Source organism: Pelophylax lessonae (genome assembly GCF_965119305.1).
Source record: "Pelophylax lessonae genome assembly, chromosome: 1".
In the NCBI taxonomy this organism is placed as follows: Eukaryota; Metazoa; Chordata; class Amphibia; order Anura; family Ranidae; genus Pelophylax; species Pelophylax lessonae.
The window spans coordinates 28,401,400-28,419,032 of NC_138768.1; the positions used below are offsets into that span (position 1 = coordinate 28,401,400).

Sequence of the window (17,633 nt, forward strand, 5' to 3'; positions counted from 1 at the left end):
CCTCTCCTAAAGAGCGATGGGTGATTCTGGTATCGGACACTTAGGATAGGATATTTTGGATGTTTTGTCCTCCTCTGGTCACTGTGGTTCCTCCTCAGTAAGTGACTACATTGTTCTGTAATGATTTAATGGTTGAAGAAAGAAACTGCTACACCCAGCAGGGGACAAGTTTTTCAACAAATCCAAATGGTCAGATACCAGCAGTGTCCATAGATCTTCAAAAGAGCAAATATTAGACTCACTGTCTAGAAAGGGAAGTATTAAATATTAAACTTTAACAATGTTCAGTCTCAATACACTAACAAAATACTAATATTTCCAATGATCTACTGTAGATAATACTATATCATTAACAATGCAGTGTATATGTAAACAGTATATAAATTATATTTTGATTCACTGAGGTCATCATAAATAATATTTTATCCTTTATTTTCAAGCAAAACTGTTTTTGTATTCAGGTCAGGTCTGAATAGAATTATGTAACATTTTGGGAAAAATATACAGCCAAGAAGTCCAGAACTTGATGCCATTATAGCAAAAACCTCCACAGCCACCATGTATTTCCCTCTGGTGCTCAGATAGGCTGGGATCATGGCAATCCAGACACTGCAGAACACCAGCATGCTGAAGGTGATGTATTTGGCCTCATTAAAACTGTCCGGTAATGTCCTGGCTAAAAAAGCGATAATGAAACTCACAGCTGCTAGAAGTCCCATATATCCCAGGACAGAGTAGAAGCCGATAACTGAACCCTCATTACACTGAATGATGATCTTCCCTTGATAAGAGTGAGTGTCCCGATCCTGGAAGGGGGGAGAAATAGACAACCAAGTGATACAGATTATGACTTGAACCAGTGAGAAGACACAAATGATAAAATTGGGCAGTTTGGCTCCCATCCATTTCCTCCAGGGACTTCCAGGTTTGGTGGCTTTAAAAGCAATACACACCATGATACTTTTGGCAAGTAGAGAAGAGACAGCAACTGAGAAGATGACACCAAAAGAGGTGACACGCAGCATGCAGGTCACATCTACTGGATGGCCAAGGAACAAGAAGACACAGAGGAAGCTCAGCATGATGAAGACCAAGAGAAGATAGCTCAGGTTCCGGTTATTAGCTTTAACAATGGGGGTGTCCCGGTAATGTATAAATATCCCCAATATTAAACCAGTCAGAAGACAGCAGAGGATGGAGACAGCTGAAAATACGGCAACAATGGGATCATCAGTGTAGGAGAGAAATTCCACCAATTTTGGAACACACCGATCCTTCTTCTCATTTGGCCATTCATCATCAGAACATTTCATGCAGTTTTCACTGTCTGCAGGAAGAACAATACAAACACAATGAGCATCGGAGTCAGAACTTCTGAGAAAACCAATTGTCTTGTGTTTACCCACAGCTAGCAATGACATTTCCACCAGTACATTGTGGGAAAGAAAAAAATATATAATAAATGATCTCTATCACACAGCTGAACTTCTATATGTAGAGCCTGCCCATAGACAAGTGGTAAAATAAAAACAAACAATTTGTTGGTGCCACAAGGACATGATAAATAGTGAAAAGAAAAAGAATTTCAATTTACATTTTCTGAAAATCCTGATAATGAACTTGACTTACACTATTTGCTACCTTTTGGTCTGTTAAATATACCTTTAGAAAAATGTTGTTAAATCAGTTCAATAATTTTTTTCTTTCAATCAGCAGGTTGTAGAGAAAAAATTACTTGATAAAAAAAAAAAATAAAAAATAAATCAGCTGAATAAGTGCAAAAAAAAAAAAAAAAAACACCTGTTGATAATGTCAGAAATTTAGAGCTGTCCTGCACACACTTCCTGTGTTATCTAAACAGATTAAATAGCCCGCTTTTTATTCTTTTGTTATTTCCTATCTTGAGACAACAGAGTGATTAGTCTCTATGTTGTGGGGAATAGGATTGGGGGTGGATTAAGTAGATTAGCAAAAGAGAACTGGACTGATCTGACACCATTAAGGGTCCTTTCACACTGGCTTTCCGCCCAGTGGGCTTTCTGCTCAGCGAGGATCGATCCGCAGTGGGTGACAGGTCCGTCTCCACTCTCTGTGCTGAGACGGACCTGCCTGAGCCCCGCTCATCTCTTTTGAGAGATCGGATGAAAAGGGACCGCCTGTCCATTTTCATCTGATCCTATCCGATCAGATCCTCCAGATGGAAGGAAAATAGGGTTTCCATCTGTCTGGATTTCACTGACAGGATCGGATCAGATATGATAGCAGTGGGTGTCAGCGGTAGGGATGGGCTTCATGTTTGAATTGAACCTAAGTTTGACTCGAACTCAGCCTGTTCACTGAATGGTGAACAAATGGGCTTATTTGCAGCAACTTCGAGTTCCCGCATCCATAATGCACTGCGCACTGGACTCTGCCTTACATGATTTTCCCAATTAAATTATCTGTGCCATGATTGGCCAAGGCCAGGTGCCTTTAGCCAATCATGGCTCAGGGGTGGCTGTTAAACTCATTACACTCACCCTGAAGGAATTACACTTTTAAATCACCTATAGTCCAAGGGATTTGAACCCACAACCTTTCAATTGCAAGCCTGGTATTCTACCATCTACACCACGGTCAAGCCTGCTTAGGCTGAACACACTCTCCCTGCCAAACTAACTAACTTCTAGAGATGGACTAGATGGTAGAATACCAGGCTTGCAATTGAGAGGTTGTGGGAATGAATCCCTTGGCCCGCTGGTGATTGCTAAGTGAAATTGCTTCAGGGATAGTGTAGTGAGTTTAACAGATAGTGTAGTATAGTTAATAATACATTGCTGGCAGGGAGAGATATTTTTGCTTCTCCCAGTTTGTTGAGATCAGTGCAATGTATACCACACCGTTTTATATATATATATATATATATATATATATATATATATATATATATATATATATATATATATATACATACATACATACATACATACGTATATATATATATATATATATATATATATATATATATATTTGTATAGGCACTTCAGTTTATATCAGTTTATGCCAGTATTGCTGAAAAAATGGTGTGTGGGGACCCCCCCCCCCAGTCCATACCAGGCCCCTCAGGTCTGGTATGGATTTTAAGGGGAACTCCGGGCCAAAATAAAAAAAATGGCTTGGGGTTCCCCCTAAAATCCATACCAGACCCTTATCCAAGCACACAGCCTGGCTGGCCAGGATGAGGGTAGGGCAAGCGAGCCCCCCCTTCTCAACCACACCAGGCCACATGCCCTCAACATGGGAGGGGTGGGTGCTTGTTGATGGGGACAGGGGTCTCTTCCCGACAACCGTGGGATGTAGTTGTGGGGTCTGCGGGGGGAGGCTTATCGGAATCTGGAAGAATGTAATTTATTCACTGCACCTGAGCAGTGCATTATGGGGCAGCTCGTGATGTCAGATCCCTATAAAAGAGCTGTCAAACTCAAACAGCTCATTAGCGCGGGAAGTGTCCGAAGAGGCAGGAGCTTCTTTATTTTTTCTATTTATCGGTTGCGGGCGGGCGGGCGACTGATTATTTTTTTTTATTTTTATTATTTTTTTATTTTTATTTTTAATAGAGGACTTGTCCAAAACTGGCTTTTGTCTTTATTTTTATTGTACACTTTTTTGGTGAATGGGTAGGGGTACGATGTAGCTGATATCCATTCACATGGGTGGGCCGGAATCTTCCAGATTCTGATAAGCCTCCCTCCACAGACCCCCCCACAACCACAGCCCACGGTTGTCGGGAAGAGACCCCTGTCCCCATCAACGCGGGGGCAAGGTGCTTTGGGGTGCCCCCCCCCCCTGCTCCATCCCCCTGCTCCATTAGCACCCATCCCCCCATGTTGAGGGCATGTGGACATGCATGTTTCAGGAGGGGCGGGCGCTCGCTAGCCCCCACCCTGGCCAGCCAGGCTGTGTGCTCAGATAAGGGTCTGGTATGGATTTTAGGGGGAACCCCACGCCATTTTTTTCTAATTTTGGCATTGGCTGGGGGGGGGGGGGGCCCACACTGTTTTTTTTTTTTTTTTTTTCATTTTCTTATCTGTATTGCCGGGATCCGACAATACATTACAGCCACGAGCAAGTTTAAATTACATTTTTTCCTTTAGAAATGTCAGTATTGCTGCATCAGGCTATAAACATCGCACAAATGTGCCACTTTACAGGCACATGAAGGGCCTTCCCCAGGCATGATGTTTAAAGGAATCTTTCATTTTTATTGTTTCACTTTAAGCATTATTAAAATCACATCTCCTGTAAAAACTATCGTTTTAAAAAAAAAATGTTTGCATTGATTCATGTCCCCCAGGGCAGTACCCAGGTCCCCATACACTTTTTTGGTCCAATAACTTGCATTTAAGCCTTTAAAATTAGGACTTTTGGAGTTTGCATGTTCGTTAGAACATTTCCCCTGTTCGAGATGTTCTGGTGCAAACCGAACAGGGGGGTGATCGGCTCATCACTAGTCAGCAGACATGTCACCGCTGACATGCACTGCTCCATAGAGGTGCATAGATCTGGTCCGCCTGAAAATCTGACAGGCAGACCTGATCGAAAAGCCCATGTGAAAGGGGCCTAAGTCCACAAGCGTGCTGTGTGTTTTCAGCCCACAATAGGGCTTAACAGCTGAGTGCACTGCTGGAAGATCAACAGGTATTTTACTATTGGGTCTTTAAAGGGATAAATGAGAAATATTGGTGTTAAGCACCAACAATTCCGCACAGTGGAAAAAAATTAATATACAATATGTGATTAAAATGGTATCAAGGAATGAAAACCAAATAACAAAAATTAGGGAGCCCCAGCGTAACCGTATAAACACGTAAGATATGAAAAATTATTATATAATAAAATATAATGGCTGCGCTCAACCTATAATGTGATACAGGTGAATAAGTGCCGGTTCACACTGATGCGGCTGCGGCGATCGCATGTAATGTCAGAGCGCACTGCTCCTTCATTACATGCGATCGGCTGTGCGGTGCGAGTTTAGCCATACACTTTGTATGGCTAAATTCGCACCGCACCCGCAGCAAAGACGCACAGGACCCTTTTTTGCAGCCGCATCAGGATCGGATCGCACAGCGGTTCACACTTGTGCGATCCGATCCTGTGCGAACTGCAAGATCGCACTGCGATATGCGATCAAACTGGGGGTGTCGTTAAGATTACATTGACACCCCCAGCGTATCGCATATGGCATTGTGAACTGCCGGGGGTGCGTTTGCGATGTGGGAACAGGCTGCAAATTCGCAGCCTTCCCGCATTGCATAAGTGTGAACCGGGGCTAAAAGTAATAAACTAGCAAACACAATTGATAAGTGTTCAGATGCTATAAATAAATAAATAGCATTAAATAGATTGTGCAAAATAGTGACAAATAATAAATTAGCAAAAACCCACGTGATTGGTATCAATAGCTAGATTAGCTCTCATAAATTAAATATGATAAATAGATGTGCACATACATATAAACATTAATGTTCCTACAATAAAGTGCAAGGTGACTGGTATATAGAAAAGTAAGCAAACGAAAAGTCCCAACAATAGAGGTTAATGAACCACTGAAAACAGTCCAAATAACATCATTGTAAATGAAATAACTGAGGGATCCTGTGATAGTGCTTCTTCTATTAGCAACACCTTCACCAAATAGCGGGACCACCCGGTGTGTCAAACTGCTTACTGGAAATAGTAGACCCCTAAATTATAGGGGGTCAATATAAGCCTTGATCACGAATATATGACAGGGTAGATGGTCAATTCTCACTATATTCATCCAACTGAATCTTTATCGTCCACCTTGGAATGTTATCCAGAATAAGCAGCTCCCATAAATCATGCAGAGATGACAAAAAAGAGCTCCATGGTGAAGTATATCGGTACAACTTAAAATTTATTGTGAGAATAAAACGTACAATTTGAATTCTTGGTACAGAGCAGATAAAAGACAATGGATGCCGAATGCCAAGTGAACGCCGCTTCCGCGTTCTGGTTTGCGTTCCACCCGGAGCAGGAAATGACGTAACAACGTGATGCGATCAGACGTCCCCACGCATTTCGTCAGCGTGCAGCTGACGTTTTCAAGGGTCATTTAAAGGGATAACACTGAGAAATTCTCATGTTTTGCAGAGATGTCCTGCATGTGTTTTTTTGCCCTAACCTACACTTTCACTAAGTGTAATGGTCTCTGTTTATCACCTATAGATGTTTGGCCCTATGTTCAGAATTATGTTATAATCAATGACTGGGATGCTAAATGGGGCAGTGAAATAAGATTTATGTGCTGAAGATTACAATTGTGTTTTTTTTCCAATTTTGTTGATTTATTTATTATTATCAGCCCAAATATTATTATAAGCATTTTTTTCTATTTTTTTAGTCAGTTAACCACTTGAGTGCCTAAGCCTTTTTTTTTCTGTAAACTACTTTGAGTCCCAGATAGGGATGGGCAAAACTGACTATGGTTTCGGTTTGAGCAGAGTTTGGTGAGCTTCAAAGTGTGTATGCCAAAATCGAACCCCTTTGAAATCAATTAAAGCCAAATAGAAGGGGGAACTTCCAGGAGGCTTTGGACCATGGTACACAAAGACCTGTTAGCACTACCGATATGGGGGTAAGACCTGAGATAACCATATCACCTATAAATGGGTCTTGTGTCATGGGTAGTAAAGTTGGTGAACAGAAATAATAATATATACAAGAAAAGGAGCCATATGACAAATGAAAGGCAAAATCCATATTGGTAGGGTGCTATAAGTGCCACACATCTAAAAAAAAAACCTCATGGATGATGTGGTTTGTGCTAAGAGAGTAGGAGAAGGTCCTGTCAAAGGAGGCTCGGTGCCTTTGTGACAGAGGGCCCCACCCTATCTTTAGATAAATTCATAACCGTTCAAATGCTGATGCAGCCTGCACAAGAAAAGATCCTGAAAAAATGAGGATCTGGGGAGGTTAACTGTATATACAGTACATTAGAGATAGCAATGTCACGAGAGGCAATTGTCGAATGAGCGGTTGGCTTATGCCCTTCTGTGTCCGGGTTAACTGATTTCAAGATATACTGGAAATTTGTGTGGAAGAGATTAATCACATCTTCCATATTGCCTACCACCGGGGACCCTATCACCTCCCCTAGCCACAATTTACAAAGATGCCTGATGTAATTCTCGAGTAGATGCATCTCCTGTAAAAGAGTCACATCCACCCGAAGACGCCTCAAGTGCCACAAAATTTGCATTCATTTGTTGGACAAATGCAGCCCCTTGGCATTCTATTATATTTCCTTCATTAAATCTCATGAGCCATGATGAAATAACACAGAGGTTTGATAAACCAATAAGGGAGTCGAGAGCAGAAATATCCCACTATTGGCCTTAAACCCCCTGGATAGGGACTAAATAAAGAGGTGCAGGTTAGAAACAACACACTGAGTGTAACAGCCTAACTGACAAATCAGGAAATAAAAGACAATAATGAAACGAAAACAGAAATTCATCACTATCTCTCTTTTTCCCACAAGGAATACCCTTCAAAGTTGCTCCCGCCATCTTCCCAGCTCCTGATCTAGCACAAAATAATGAACGACACAGGCCCCGCTCGGGGAGTGCAGAATCAGAAATAAAAAGTACCACAAGACAAAAAAAATTTAAGGGGTCCGCCCAAGAAGAATAAAGGAAGTTGATCAAGGAGCAAAAGCTAACACCCAGGATCCATCAAAGTAAATCGGAATATAGAAAATACACACCCACATTGCTTGAAAGTGGAAGTCCCTCTGTTCCATAAAGTGATAAACTAAAGGCAATATAGGGGATTAGTGAGTAGCTGAATGTCCGCCCCGTGGAGAATAGCAAACATGTTTAGATGGTGGTTTCGGGGGACTGCGCTTGGCCTCAAGGGAATGAGGTGAAACATTGGAGGAGCAGGTAGAAGACTGATTAAGCACCCTCATGTTCTCCCTTCATATCAGCAATGGTGTTTAGAAGCTGTTCAACCTTGAAGGGAGTTTTAAACTAATTGCGTTCCCCAGTGGGAGCCTAGAGGTGTAATAGAAACAGGATATGCTAGAGTAAATATAATATGCCTTTGGAAGAGGGCTGAACATATTGAAGAAAAAGCTTTTGTTGCCACATCACTTCAGTAGAGTAATCTACTAAAATATCAATGAGTGTCCCTCAATAGAGAGCCCAGTGCCCTCCTATAAGGTTACAGGATGGCTTGTTTATCTGCATAATTTAAATACCGAACAATTAATGGCCTGGGTGTTGTGCAAGTGCCCAATGGCAGTCCTATGTGATGTATCCTCTCCACCACACAGTGGGAATGTAGGACAAGTGCTTCTGGAATACAAAGGCTGCAAAGTTCATTAAGCAAAGAAGACTTATATGACTCTAGAAGACTCACTATTCTGAGATGATTGCACCTCGAATGATGCTCAAGATCATTCAGCTCTTCCAGAAGTGTTCCTTTCATATGGGTAACCTCTGTGACAGCCTCAGATGCATTGGTGAGCCCGTCTTCCAAGGAGGAGATCATGTGTTCAGCCCGCATAATTCACTGAGATTGTTCCTTGAGGTTTTTGTGTTACTGCTCCACCCCATTAAGAAAGCCGGTCCACAGCCTCTGTAAGGGTGGGGGGGAGAAGTTCCACTTCTTACTGGGCTATGCCAGCAAGAGAGGAATGGTCTGTCATCTCTGTGTGGTCTGTGAGAGCTGAAAGCGCCAGACTGTCAGCCTGTGCCTCTGTGTCTGCATGCTGAGTGGGTGCCATCTTGGCTGGAGCCGCCTTGGGAAAGAGGAAGAGCGGTTGTGTGATGACTCCAAATAGTGGTCCATGGGGGTCTCCTAGGATTTATAAACTGGATTGCCCCAGGTATTGGGCTCTGGCTGGCTTCTAAGTCAGGTTTTTGAGGAGTGCTGCTGGAGCTAGATCCTACTAGCTCCTGTACATGTGGCACTGGAACCAGAAGTCCCATAACTTATGTTTTTCTTTTTGCATACGTGATCACATAACCTCTGTCTTCAGCTGCATAAGAGGCCTAGAGACATTGGGGTGGGGGCAGCGGGGGAGGGGGGAAGGTGTCAGCAGGAATCAAAATGAAAGCAGTACACTGATTCTCTCAGTAAAAAGCTGTACAAGGGGACTTGGCAGCAGTCTTGTTTATTGGAGGACAGACAAGCTGGATGTTTCTATGTCTAGCATGGTCAGTTTGAAATAGAAAAGCAGGGGAACTGGAAGGATCAGAAGGTATTTCACGCAAAGTTACTGACTGGAGCTTAAGGATGACTTTTTATGCCAAATGTGAAACTTTAGGAAAAAAAATATTACTATTGCTGTGCATTGTAGGAATTGCTTCAATGAGACTTGAAGGCTATGGCAGGTGGGCAGCACAGTGGCTTGCACTTCTGTCTACAAGCACTAAGTATCGTTGGTTCAAATCTCAACCATGGTACTACTTGCATGGAGTTTGCATGTTCTCCCTATGCCTGCAAGGGTTTCCTCCCACACTTCAAAGACATGCTGCATGTACGTATGAATACGAATTAGGAACTTTACATTGTAAGCTCCTTGAGGGCAGGGATTGATGTGAATTTACAATACATATATGTGTAAAGCTCTGTGTTAATTTGTTAGTGCTATATAAACGCCTGCAATAAATAAAATATCTTTAGATGTTGTCAGAAAACATGAGCAGAGGGGAAAGATTTAACTGCTTTTAATAGTAGTAATAGTGGTAGTAGCAGTATTAAAATACAACTTGGCAGGGCTGACACAGTTTCTTGTGATTTTAGTCCACAAACACCTGTTGTCAGGCCAGAACGGGAATTATGGACTGACTGAGAGATAAGCAGTTATCTTTCTGTACTTGCAGGGTCTTTAAAAGGATAAAACATGGGAAAATGTGCACACATTGCAGAGATGTATGTCATATGTTTTTTCTCTTACACACAATAATATTAACTTACTAAGAAATACAAACTCTACCAGAAATGTTGGAGATCTCTCCTTCTGGACATGATATACACTCATAGCAACATTTATGAATTGAAGATCCAAACTTTTTCCTGCTGCCAGGTACACAGGGATCGGAGCATCGAGACATCGGAATCTGAAAATCAAATATTATTAATATTTTGTATATTTACAAATAAATAAACAAATATTCAGCGCTGAACTCACACTAAAGAGTACTTAAATAGGGATCGGCAGCTGAACACTCAAGGGCAATCACATAAAACCTCCAAGAAACATATAAATATATCGCAGCGCGATCATATGAATTTACACATAATAAGCCATATTGAGTGTATCAAGACAACAATATATAGGCTAGTGAATAGAAGTCCACTAATATCAGGAGGCAAACCTCCAGTTTATACAGTTCCAAGATGACAAAGATGACAGATGACAAAAACAGGTAGGTGCAAATCCTCTGATATATGAACTTCAGTCTGTGCAGTGCAGGGATAGATGTAAGAAGGGTCCTTCAGTGAGTATACAGTGCAGAAACCAAGGAGCTGATAAACAATTCATGCGGTGAATCCTTTAGGTGCTCCTATCATCTCGTCACCAAGGCATTATCTGCCTCTCACCTTCAGACACAGACCCTGCAGGGTCAGGCAGCATAAATCAGATGATTGACCCTGACGAAGGAGGTGAATCCTTGCGGGCCCGCCCTCTCCACAACTTGCTTAGTTGTTCCCTGCCAGCTTCCGTGGAGTAACCGGCAGTGCCCAGTGACGCTACATCTGGCCCTTGGCTGAACACAGCCGACATCCCCGGGGGAGGTGTGTTCGGACTCATAGTTACATAGTTACATAGTTACATAGTAGGTGAGGTTGAATAAAGACAACAGTCCATCCAGTTCAACCTGTGTAGGTGTGTGCGGCTGTAATCATCTCACATACCCCTGAATGTTCTGATCCTTGAGATGTACGTCTAATAGTCTTTTGAAAGCCACCATACTACCCGCAGAAACCACCTCTTGTGGTAGAGAATTCCACAATCTTGTAGCCCTAACAGTAAAGGACCCCCCGCGTTGCCTGAGGTTAAAACGTTTCTCCTCTAATCGCATTTTTTGCCCCCGGGGCCTCATGCAATCCCTTCGACTGAACAGCTTTTTTTCTAAGCTGAGATCCCCATTGAGATATTTAAAAATTGCTATCATGTCCCCCCTCAGGCGTCTCTTCTCCAGGGAGAATAATTTAAGCGATTGCAGACGCTCTTCATAATCAAGGTCCTCCAATCCCCTAATCAGTTTAGTTGCCCTTCTCTGGACTCTCTCCAGCTCCAACACATCCCTCCTGAGGACTGGCGACCAGAACTGGACAGAATACTCCAGATGCGGTCGGACCAGAGTTTTATAAAGTGGAAGGATTATAGTCTTATCTCTGGAATACATCCCTTTCTTTATGCATGCTAATATTCTGCTGGCCTTGGCAGCTGCCGCTTGACATTGCATGCTGTTGCCTAGTCTATCATCAACCAAGACTCCCAGATCCTTCTCCATTTTTGATTCCCCTAAGGGTTCCCCTCCTAACGTGTATTGTGCTTTTATGTTTCTAGTCCCCAAGTGCAAAACCTTACACTTCTCCACGTTAAACCTCATTTGCCAAGTCATTGCCCACTCTGTTATTTTGTCCAGGTCATCCTGTAGGATATCTGCTTCATGCTGTGCAGTTATTGCCCTGCCCAATTTTGTGTCATCTGCAAAAACTGATAACGAACTACTGATCCCGTCCTCAATGCTGTTTATGAATAAATTGAACAAGGTTGGTCCCAGGACTGAGCCTTGGGGGACCCCGCTTACTACCTCAGACCAGTCTGAGTATGCGCTGTTTATTACCACCCTTTGGACACGCCCTTTTTAGCCAGTTCCGTATCCAAGAGCAAACCCTGCTGTCGATACCTGCAGACCTTATTTTATAAATTAAGCGCTTATGGGGAACTGTATCAAACGCCTTAGCGAAATCTAAGTACACCACATCCACTGGTCTGCCCCTATCTAGCTCACAGCTCACCTCCTCATAGAATGCTAAGAGATTGGTTTGACAAGAACGCCCATTTGTAAACCCGTGCTGGTTACTGCTGATGATGCTGTTGTCTTTAGCAAACTCTACAATATAGTCCCTTATCATCCCCTCCAGAACTTTACATACTACTGATGTCAGACTGACAGGCCTATAATTTCCTGGTATATGCCTCTGACCCTTTTTGAATATCGGAATCATGTTAGCTTTCCTCCACTCCCCTGGTACATCTCCTGTCCTAATACTGTCAGCAAAGATCAGGAACAGTGGTCTGGATATAACCTTACTGAGTTCCTTGAGTACTCTCGGATGTACGCCATCTTTCCCTGATTTCACCCTCTGTTTGCCATAGTGGCAAGTCCTGTGTATTACTACTAACCATACAGTCATGGTCAGTGTACCCCTCCATTTCCTGTGTAAAGACTGACGAGAAAAAAGCATTCAGCACGGTTGCTTTTTCAGTGTTCTCTGTAACCATCCTCCCATCATCGTTAATTATGTGTGCAATATGCTCTGCCCTAGTTTTTTTGCTGTTGATATATTTAAAGAATTTCTTTGGGTTTTTTTTACTATCCTCCGCTATTTGTCTCTCAAAGTCTATTTTAGCCATCTTGATTTCGTGTTTACACTTCTTATTTGCCTCCTTGTATTGGTCGAAAGCCAATACTGTGCCCTCTGATTTATATTTCCTGAAGGCCAATTTTTTTCCCCTAATAAGGTTTTTAACGCTACGGTTTAGCCAGCCAGATTTGGCCTTGTCTCTTCTAAATTTATTTCCATCAATGAGTACAATTTTGGAAAGTTTGCCCTTCTGAAGTTAAGGGTTCTTATGTTCCCCACTTGCCTTGCTATATTGTTATTTACGCTAAATGTGATCATCCTGTGATCGCTAGAGCCCAGGTAGTCCTGGACTTCTACCTCTGAGATTATGTCTGGGTCATTAGTGATCAATAGATCCAGGATTGCGTTTTCTCTAGTAGGAGAATCCACCAGCTGTGACATGTAATTATCCTGTAAGGTTTCCGTGACTCCTCCCGGTACCTCCAGACCTCCATCCCTGGACACCAGCAGCACACCGGATGCTGGACGTACACCACCAACATCATCCCTCAGTCTATTATGTTTGGGGACCCGTTTATTTGATCACCTGCGCGCTGACGCTGGCCTGCTTTTATGTAAGTGCTTCTGAATAAAAGTTGTTTTTACAAAGTATTACTTCTGACCTGGCGCCCTTGTTTTCCTTTAAAGCGGAGTTCCACCCAAAAGTGGAACTTCCGCTTTAGGTAGTGCTAACCCCCTGACATGCCACATTTGGCATGTCATTTTTTTTGGGGGTGGAGCGGGTACCTAGTTTTGACAGGTACCCGCTCCCACTTCCGCTCGGAGCGCCGCGGCGCCCTGAGCGGAAGTTCTCCTCTCCCCCTCCCTCCCTGGAATCTTCTGGGACATGTCAGAGGTCCCAGAAGATTGCCAGCCAATCACAACGCGTAGCGCAACTCGTGCATGCGCAGTGCGTACCCGGCTATGAAGCCGCAAACTGTCACAGCCGGGTGCCCACACCAGTGATGCCGGCACCGGAGAGCAGAGAGGGAGAAGAGCGAGGCTTCGGGCGGCCGCATCGCTGGACCGTTGGACAGGTGAGTGTGTTAGGCTGGACCTCCGCTTTAAGTACAATTTGATTGAATACACTTTCCTCGCCTAGCTAACTAACTCCTATCTCACATATTGTAATATTTAATAAAATAAAGGGAACCAAGATACTTACTCTCACGTGGTAAATATATAGGGGTACAATGTATCCCTACTCATTTACGAAAATAGTAAATAAAACACCACACACTTTGAAAAGTTTTTTTTTTTAAGTCAGTTTAAATTCATCCTCAATCCCATTATTGAGCAATGCAAATTCTCATTAATCATGAAGATCAACTTCTACCAGCCAATCAATGGGGTTGTTTTACTAAAACAAAAATCTGGTGCAGGGCTGCATGGTGGCAAATCAGCTTCTAAGTTTAGCTTGTTCAATGAAGCTTTAGCAAAAACCTGGAAGCTGATTGGTTTTTATGCAAAGCTGAACCAGACTTTGCACTCTCCAGTTTTAGTAAATCAACCCCACAGGGTGTTCAATCCCAATGACGGCTTGCATGAATGACAACTCTTGGAATGAAAGCTGAACTGTAAACACAGTTGATGGTGGCATTGACAAAGTATGATCATGGCCATATTTGATCCATGTCATTGACAAATATGGCCTTTGACCAAAATTGCCAGCTTACATCCCAAACATTTAAGGTAGCACACAAATGTTTCTGAAGCTGTTTCCCCAAATGTAAAAATGTGTTCTTTTTTTCAGGGTCTATTCTGCATTCTGCATCCATATGTGTGTTGGATTACAATGCTTGGGCACTAAAAACACTGAACACCAAATGTTTCTGCAGCTGTTTCTATGTTCCAAAATATTCCCCTTTTTCTACAATTTCAATGCAGCAAAGGTCATATTAATGTGTGTGTTGCATTATGGTGCTTTGACACAAAAAAACAAAAAAAAAAACAACACATTGGGGTTGATTTACTAAAGGCAAATTAACTGTTCACTTTGCAAATGCATTTGCACTCTGCATATTTGCCAGCCAGTCATGTGAGGGGTCGAACCAAGCGGAGACTTGGTTCGACCCCTCACATGACTGGCTGGCAAATATCCAAGGGTATTCGGTGTACCGGAAGGACAGGGTAGGAAAAAGAGGGGGAGGGGTATGTCTCTACGTCAAGAACAATGTAAGGGTGATAGAGAGGAGTGACATTACGGAAGGGATGAGTATGGAGTTAGAATCCGTATGGGTAGGTCTCCTTAGGGAAGGAGAAAAGGGAAAAGTAATTGTGGGGGTTTGCTATAGGCCACCTAAACAAGGGGAGGAGGTAGAGCTGGAATTTTTAGCACTTTTGGGTAAAATGGCAAAGCTAGGATCAGTCATCATATTGGGGGACTTCAATTATCCCGACATTGACTGGGGAGAGGGGATTACACACTCACATAAGGCCCGTCTATTCACGGAAACCTTACAGGATAATTACATGTCACAGCTGGTGGATTCTCCTACTAGAGAAAACGCAATCCTGGATCTATTGATCACTAATGACCCAGACATAATCTCGGAGGTAGGAGTCCAGAACAACCTGGGCTATAGCGATCACAGGATGATCACATTTAGTGTAAATAACAATATAACAAGGCAAGTGGGGAACATAAGAACCCTAAACTACAGAAGGGCAAACTTTCCAAAATTGTACTCATTGATGGAAAGGGTAAACTGGGACCGAACCCTGGGATCCCTGACCACAGAGGAAAAATGGGAATGCTTTAGAAACATATTAAGCAAAGGCATCTTGCAGTGCATTCCTATGGGAAATAAATTTAGAAGAGACAAGGCCAAACCTGGCTGGCTAAACCGTAGCGTTAAAAAACTTATTAGGGGAAAAAAATTGGCCTTCAGGAAATATAAATCAGAAGGCACAGTATTGGCTTTCGACAAATACAAGGAGGCAAATAAGAAGTGTAAACACGAAATCAAGATGGCTAAAATAAACTTTGAGAGACAAATAGCAGAGGATAGTAAAAAAAATCCCAAAGAAATTCTTTAAGTATATCAACAGCAAAAAAACTAGGGCAGAGCATATTGCACACATAATTAGCGATGATGGGAGGATGGTTACAGAGAACACTGAAAAAGCAACCGTGCTGAATGCTTTTTTCTCGTCAGTCTTTACACAGGAAACGGAGGGGTACACTGACCATGACTGTATGGTTAGTAGTAATACACAGGACTTGCCACTATGGCAAACAGAGGGTGAAATCAGGGAAAGGCTGGATAAACTTAACACAAACAAATCACCAGGCCCGGATGGCGTACATCCGAGAGTACTCAAGGAACTCAGTAAGGTTATATCCAGACCACTGTTCCTGATCTTTGCGGACAGTATTAGGACAGGAGATGTACCAGGAGATTGGAGGAAAGCTAACTTGATTCCGATATTCAAAAAGGGTCAGAGGCATATCTTGGGAAATTATAGGCCTGTCAGTTTGACATCGATAGTATGTAAACTTCTGGAGGGGATGATAAGGGACTATATCGTAGAATTTGCTAAAGACAACAGCATCATCAGTAATAACCAGCACGGGTTTACAAATGGGCGTTCTTGTCAAACCAATCTATTAGCATTCTACGAGGAGGTGAGCTGTGAGCTATATAGGGGCAGACCAGTGGATGTGGTGTACCTAGATTTCGCTAAGGCGTTTGATACAGTTCCCCATAAGCACTTAATTTACAAAATAAGGTCTGCAGGTATCAACAGCAGGGTTTGCTTTTGGATACGGAACTGGCTAAAAGGGCGTGTCCAAAGGGTGGTAATAAACAGCGCATACTCAGACTGGTCTGAGGTAGTAAGCGGGGTCCCCCAAGGCTCAGTCCTGGGACCAACCTTGTTCAATTTATTCATAAACAGCATTGAGGTCGGGGTCAGTAGTTCAATAGCAGTTTTTGCAGATGACACAAAATTGGGCAGGGCAATAACTGCACAGCATGAAGCAGATATCCTACAGAATGACCTGGACAAAATAACGGAGTGGGCAACGACTTGGCAAATGAGGTTTAACGTAGAGAAGTGTAAGGTTTTGCACTTGGGGACTAGAAACATAAAAGCACAATACACGTTAGGAGGGGAACCCTTGGGGGAATCAAAAATGGAGAAGGATCTGGGAGTCTTGGTTGATGATAGACTAGGCAACAGCATGCAATGTCAAGCGGCAGCTGCCAAAGCTAGCAGAATATTAGCATGCATAAAGAAAGGGATGTATTCCAGAGATAAGACTATAATAGGGGTAAGAGAGGTTTAAATAGTTACATAGTTACATAGTTAGTGAGGTTGAAAAAAGACATCAGTCCATCCAGTTCAACCTATGATGTGTGTGTGTGTTTGATTTAGCCGTACATTGTATACCCCTGTATGTTGTGGTCTTTAAGGTGTCCATCTAACAGTTTTTTGAAACTATCAATGCTCCCTGCTGATACGACTGCTTGTGGAAGAGAATTCCACATCCTTACCGCTCTTACAGTGAAGAATCCCTTACGCACTTTAAGGTTAAACCGCCTTTCCTCTAGTTTTAGTGAGTGGCCACGTGTCTTATTGTATCTCCTTTCTCTGAATAGTTTGTTCCTTATGCTCGGGTCGCCAGTACAGTATTTGTACATTGATATCATATCCCCCCTCAATCGTCTCTTCTCCAGAGAGAATAAGTTCAGGGCTTGTAGTCTTTCTTTATAGCTGATGTCCTCCATCCCCCTAATTATTTTTGTTGCCCTTCTCTGGACTTTTCGCCAGTTCCAGCACATCCTTTCTGAGGACCGGTGCCCAGAACTGGACAGCATACTCCAGATGTGGCCGGACCAGAGTCTTGTAGAGTGGGAGAATAATCTCTTTATTTCTGGAGTGAATCCCCTTTTTTATACATCCCAGTATTCTGTTGGCTTTGCTTGCGGCGGCCTGGCATTGCATGCCACTGCCAAGCCTGTTGTCTACCAGTA

General features: G+C 42.8%; 1 protein-coding gene across 1 annotated transcript in view; it reads right to left on the bottom strand.

The window, feature by feature from the left end:
- Window positions 1–422: 422 nt before the first annotated feature.
- LOC309566726 (vomeronasal type-2 receptor 26-like) overlaps window positions 423–17,633 on the bottom strand; it is a gene marked incomplete at both ends in the record, with an annotated part of 233,960 nt that continues 216,749 nt past the window's right edge. Inside the window, one exon of the mRNA XM_082271995.1 lies at window positions 423–1,327. Within this exon, the coding sequence (XP_082128121.1) occupies window positions 423–1,327 (905 nt within the window). The remainder of the gene's footprint in view (window positions 1,328–17,633) is intronic.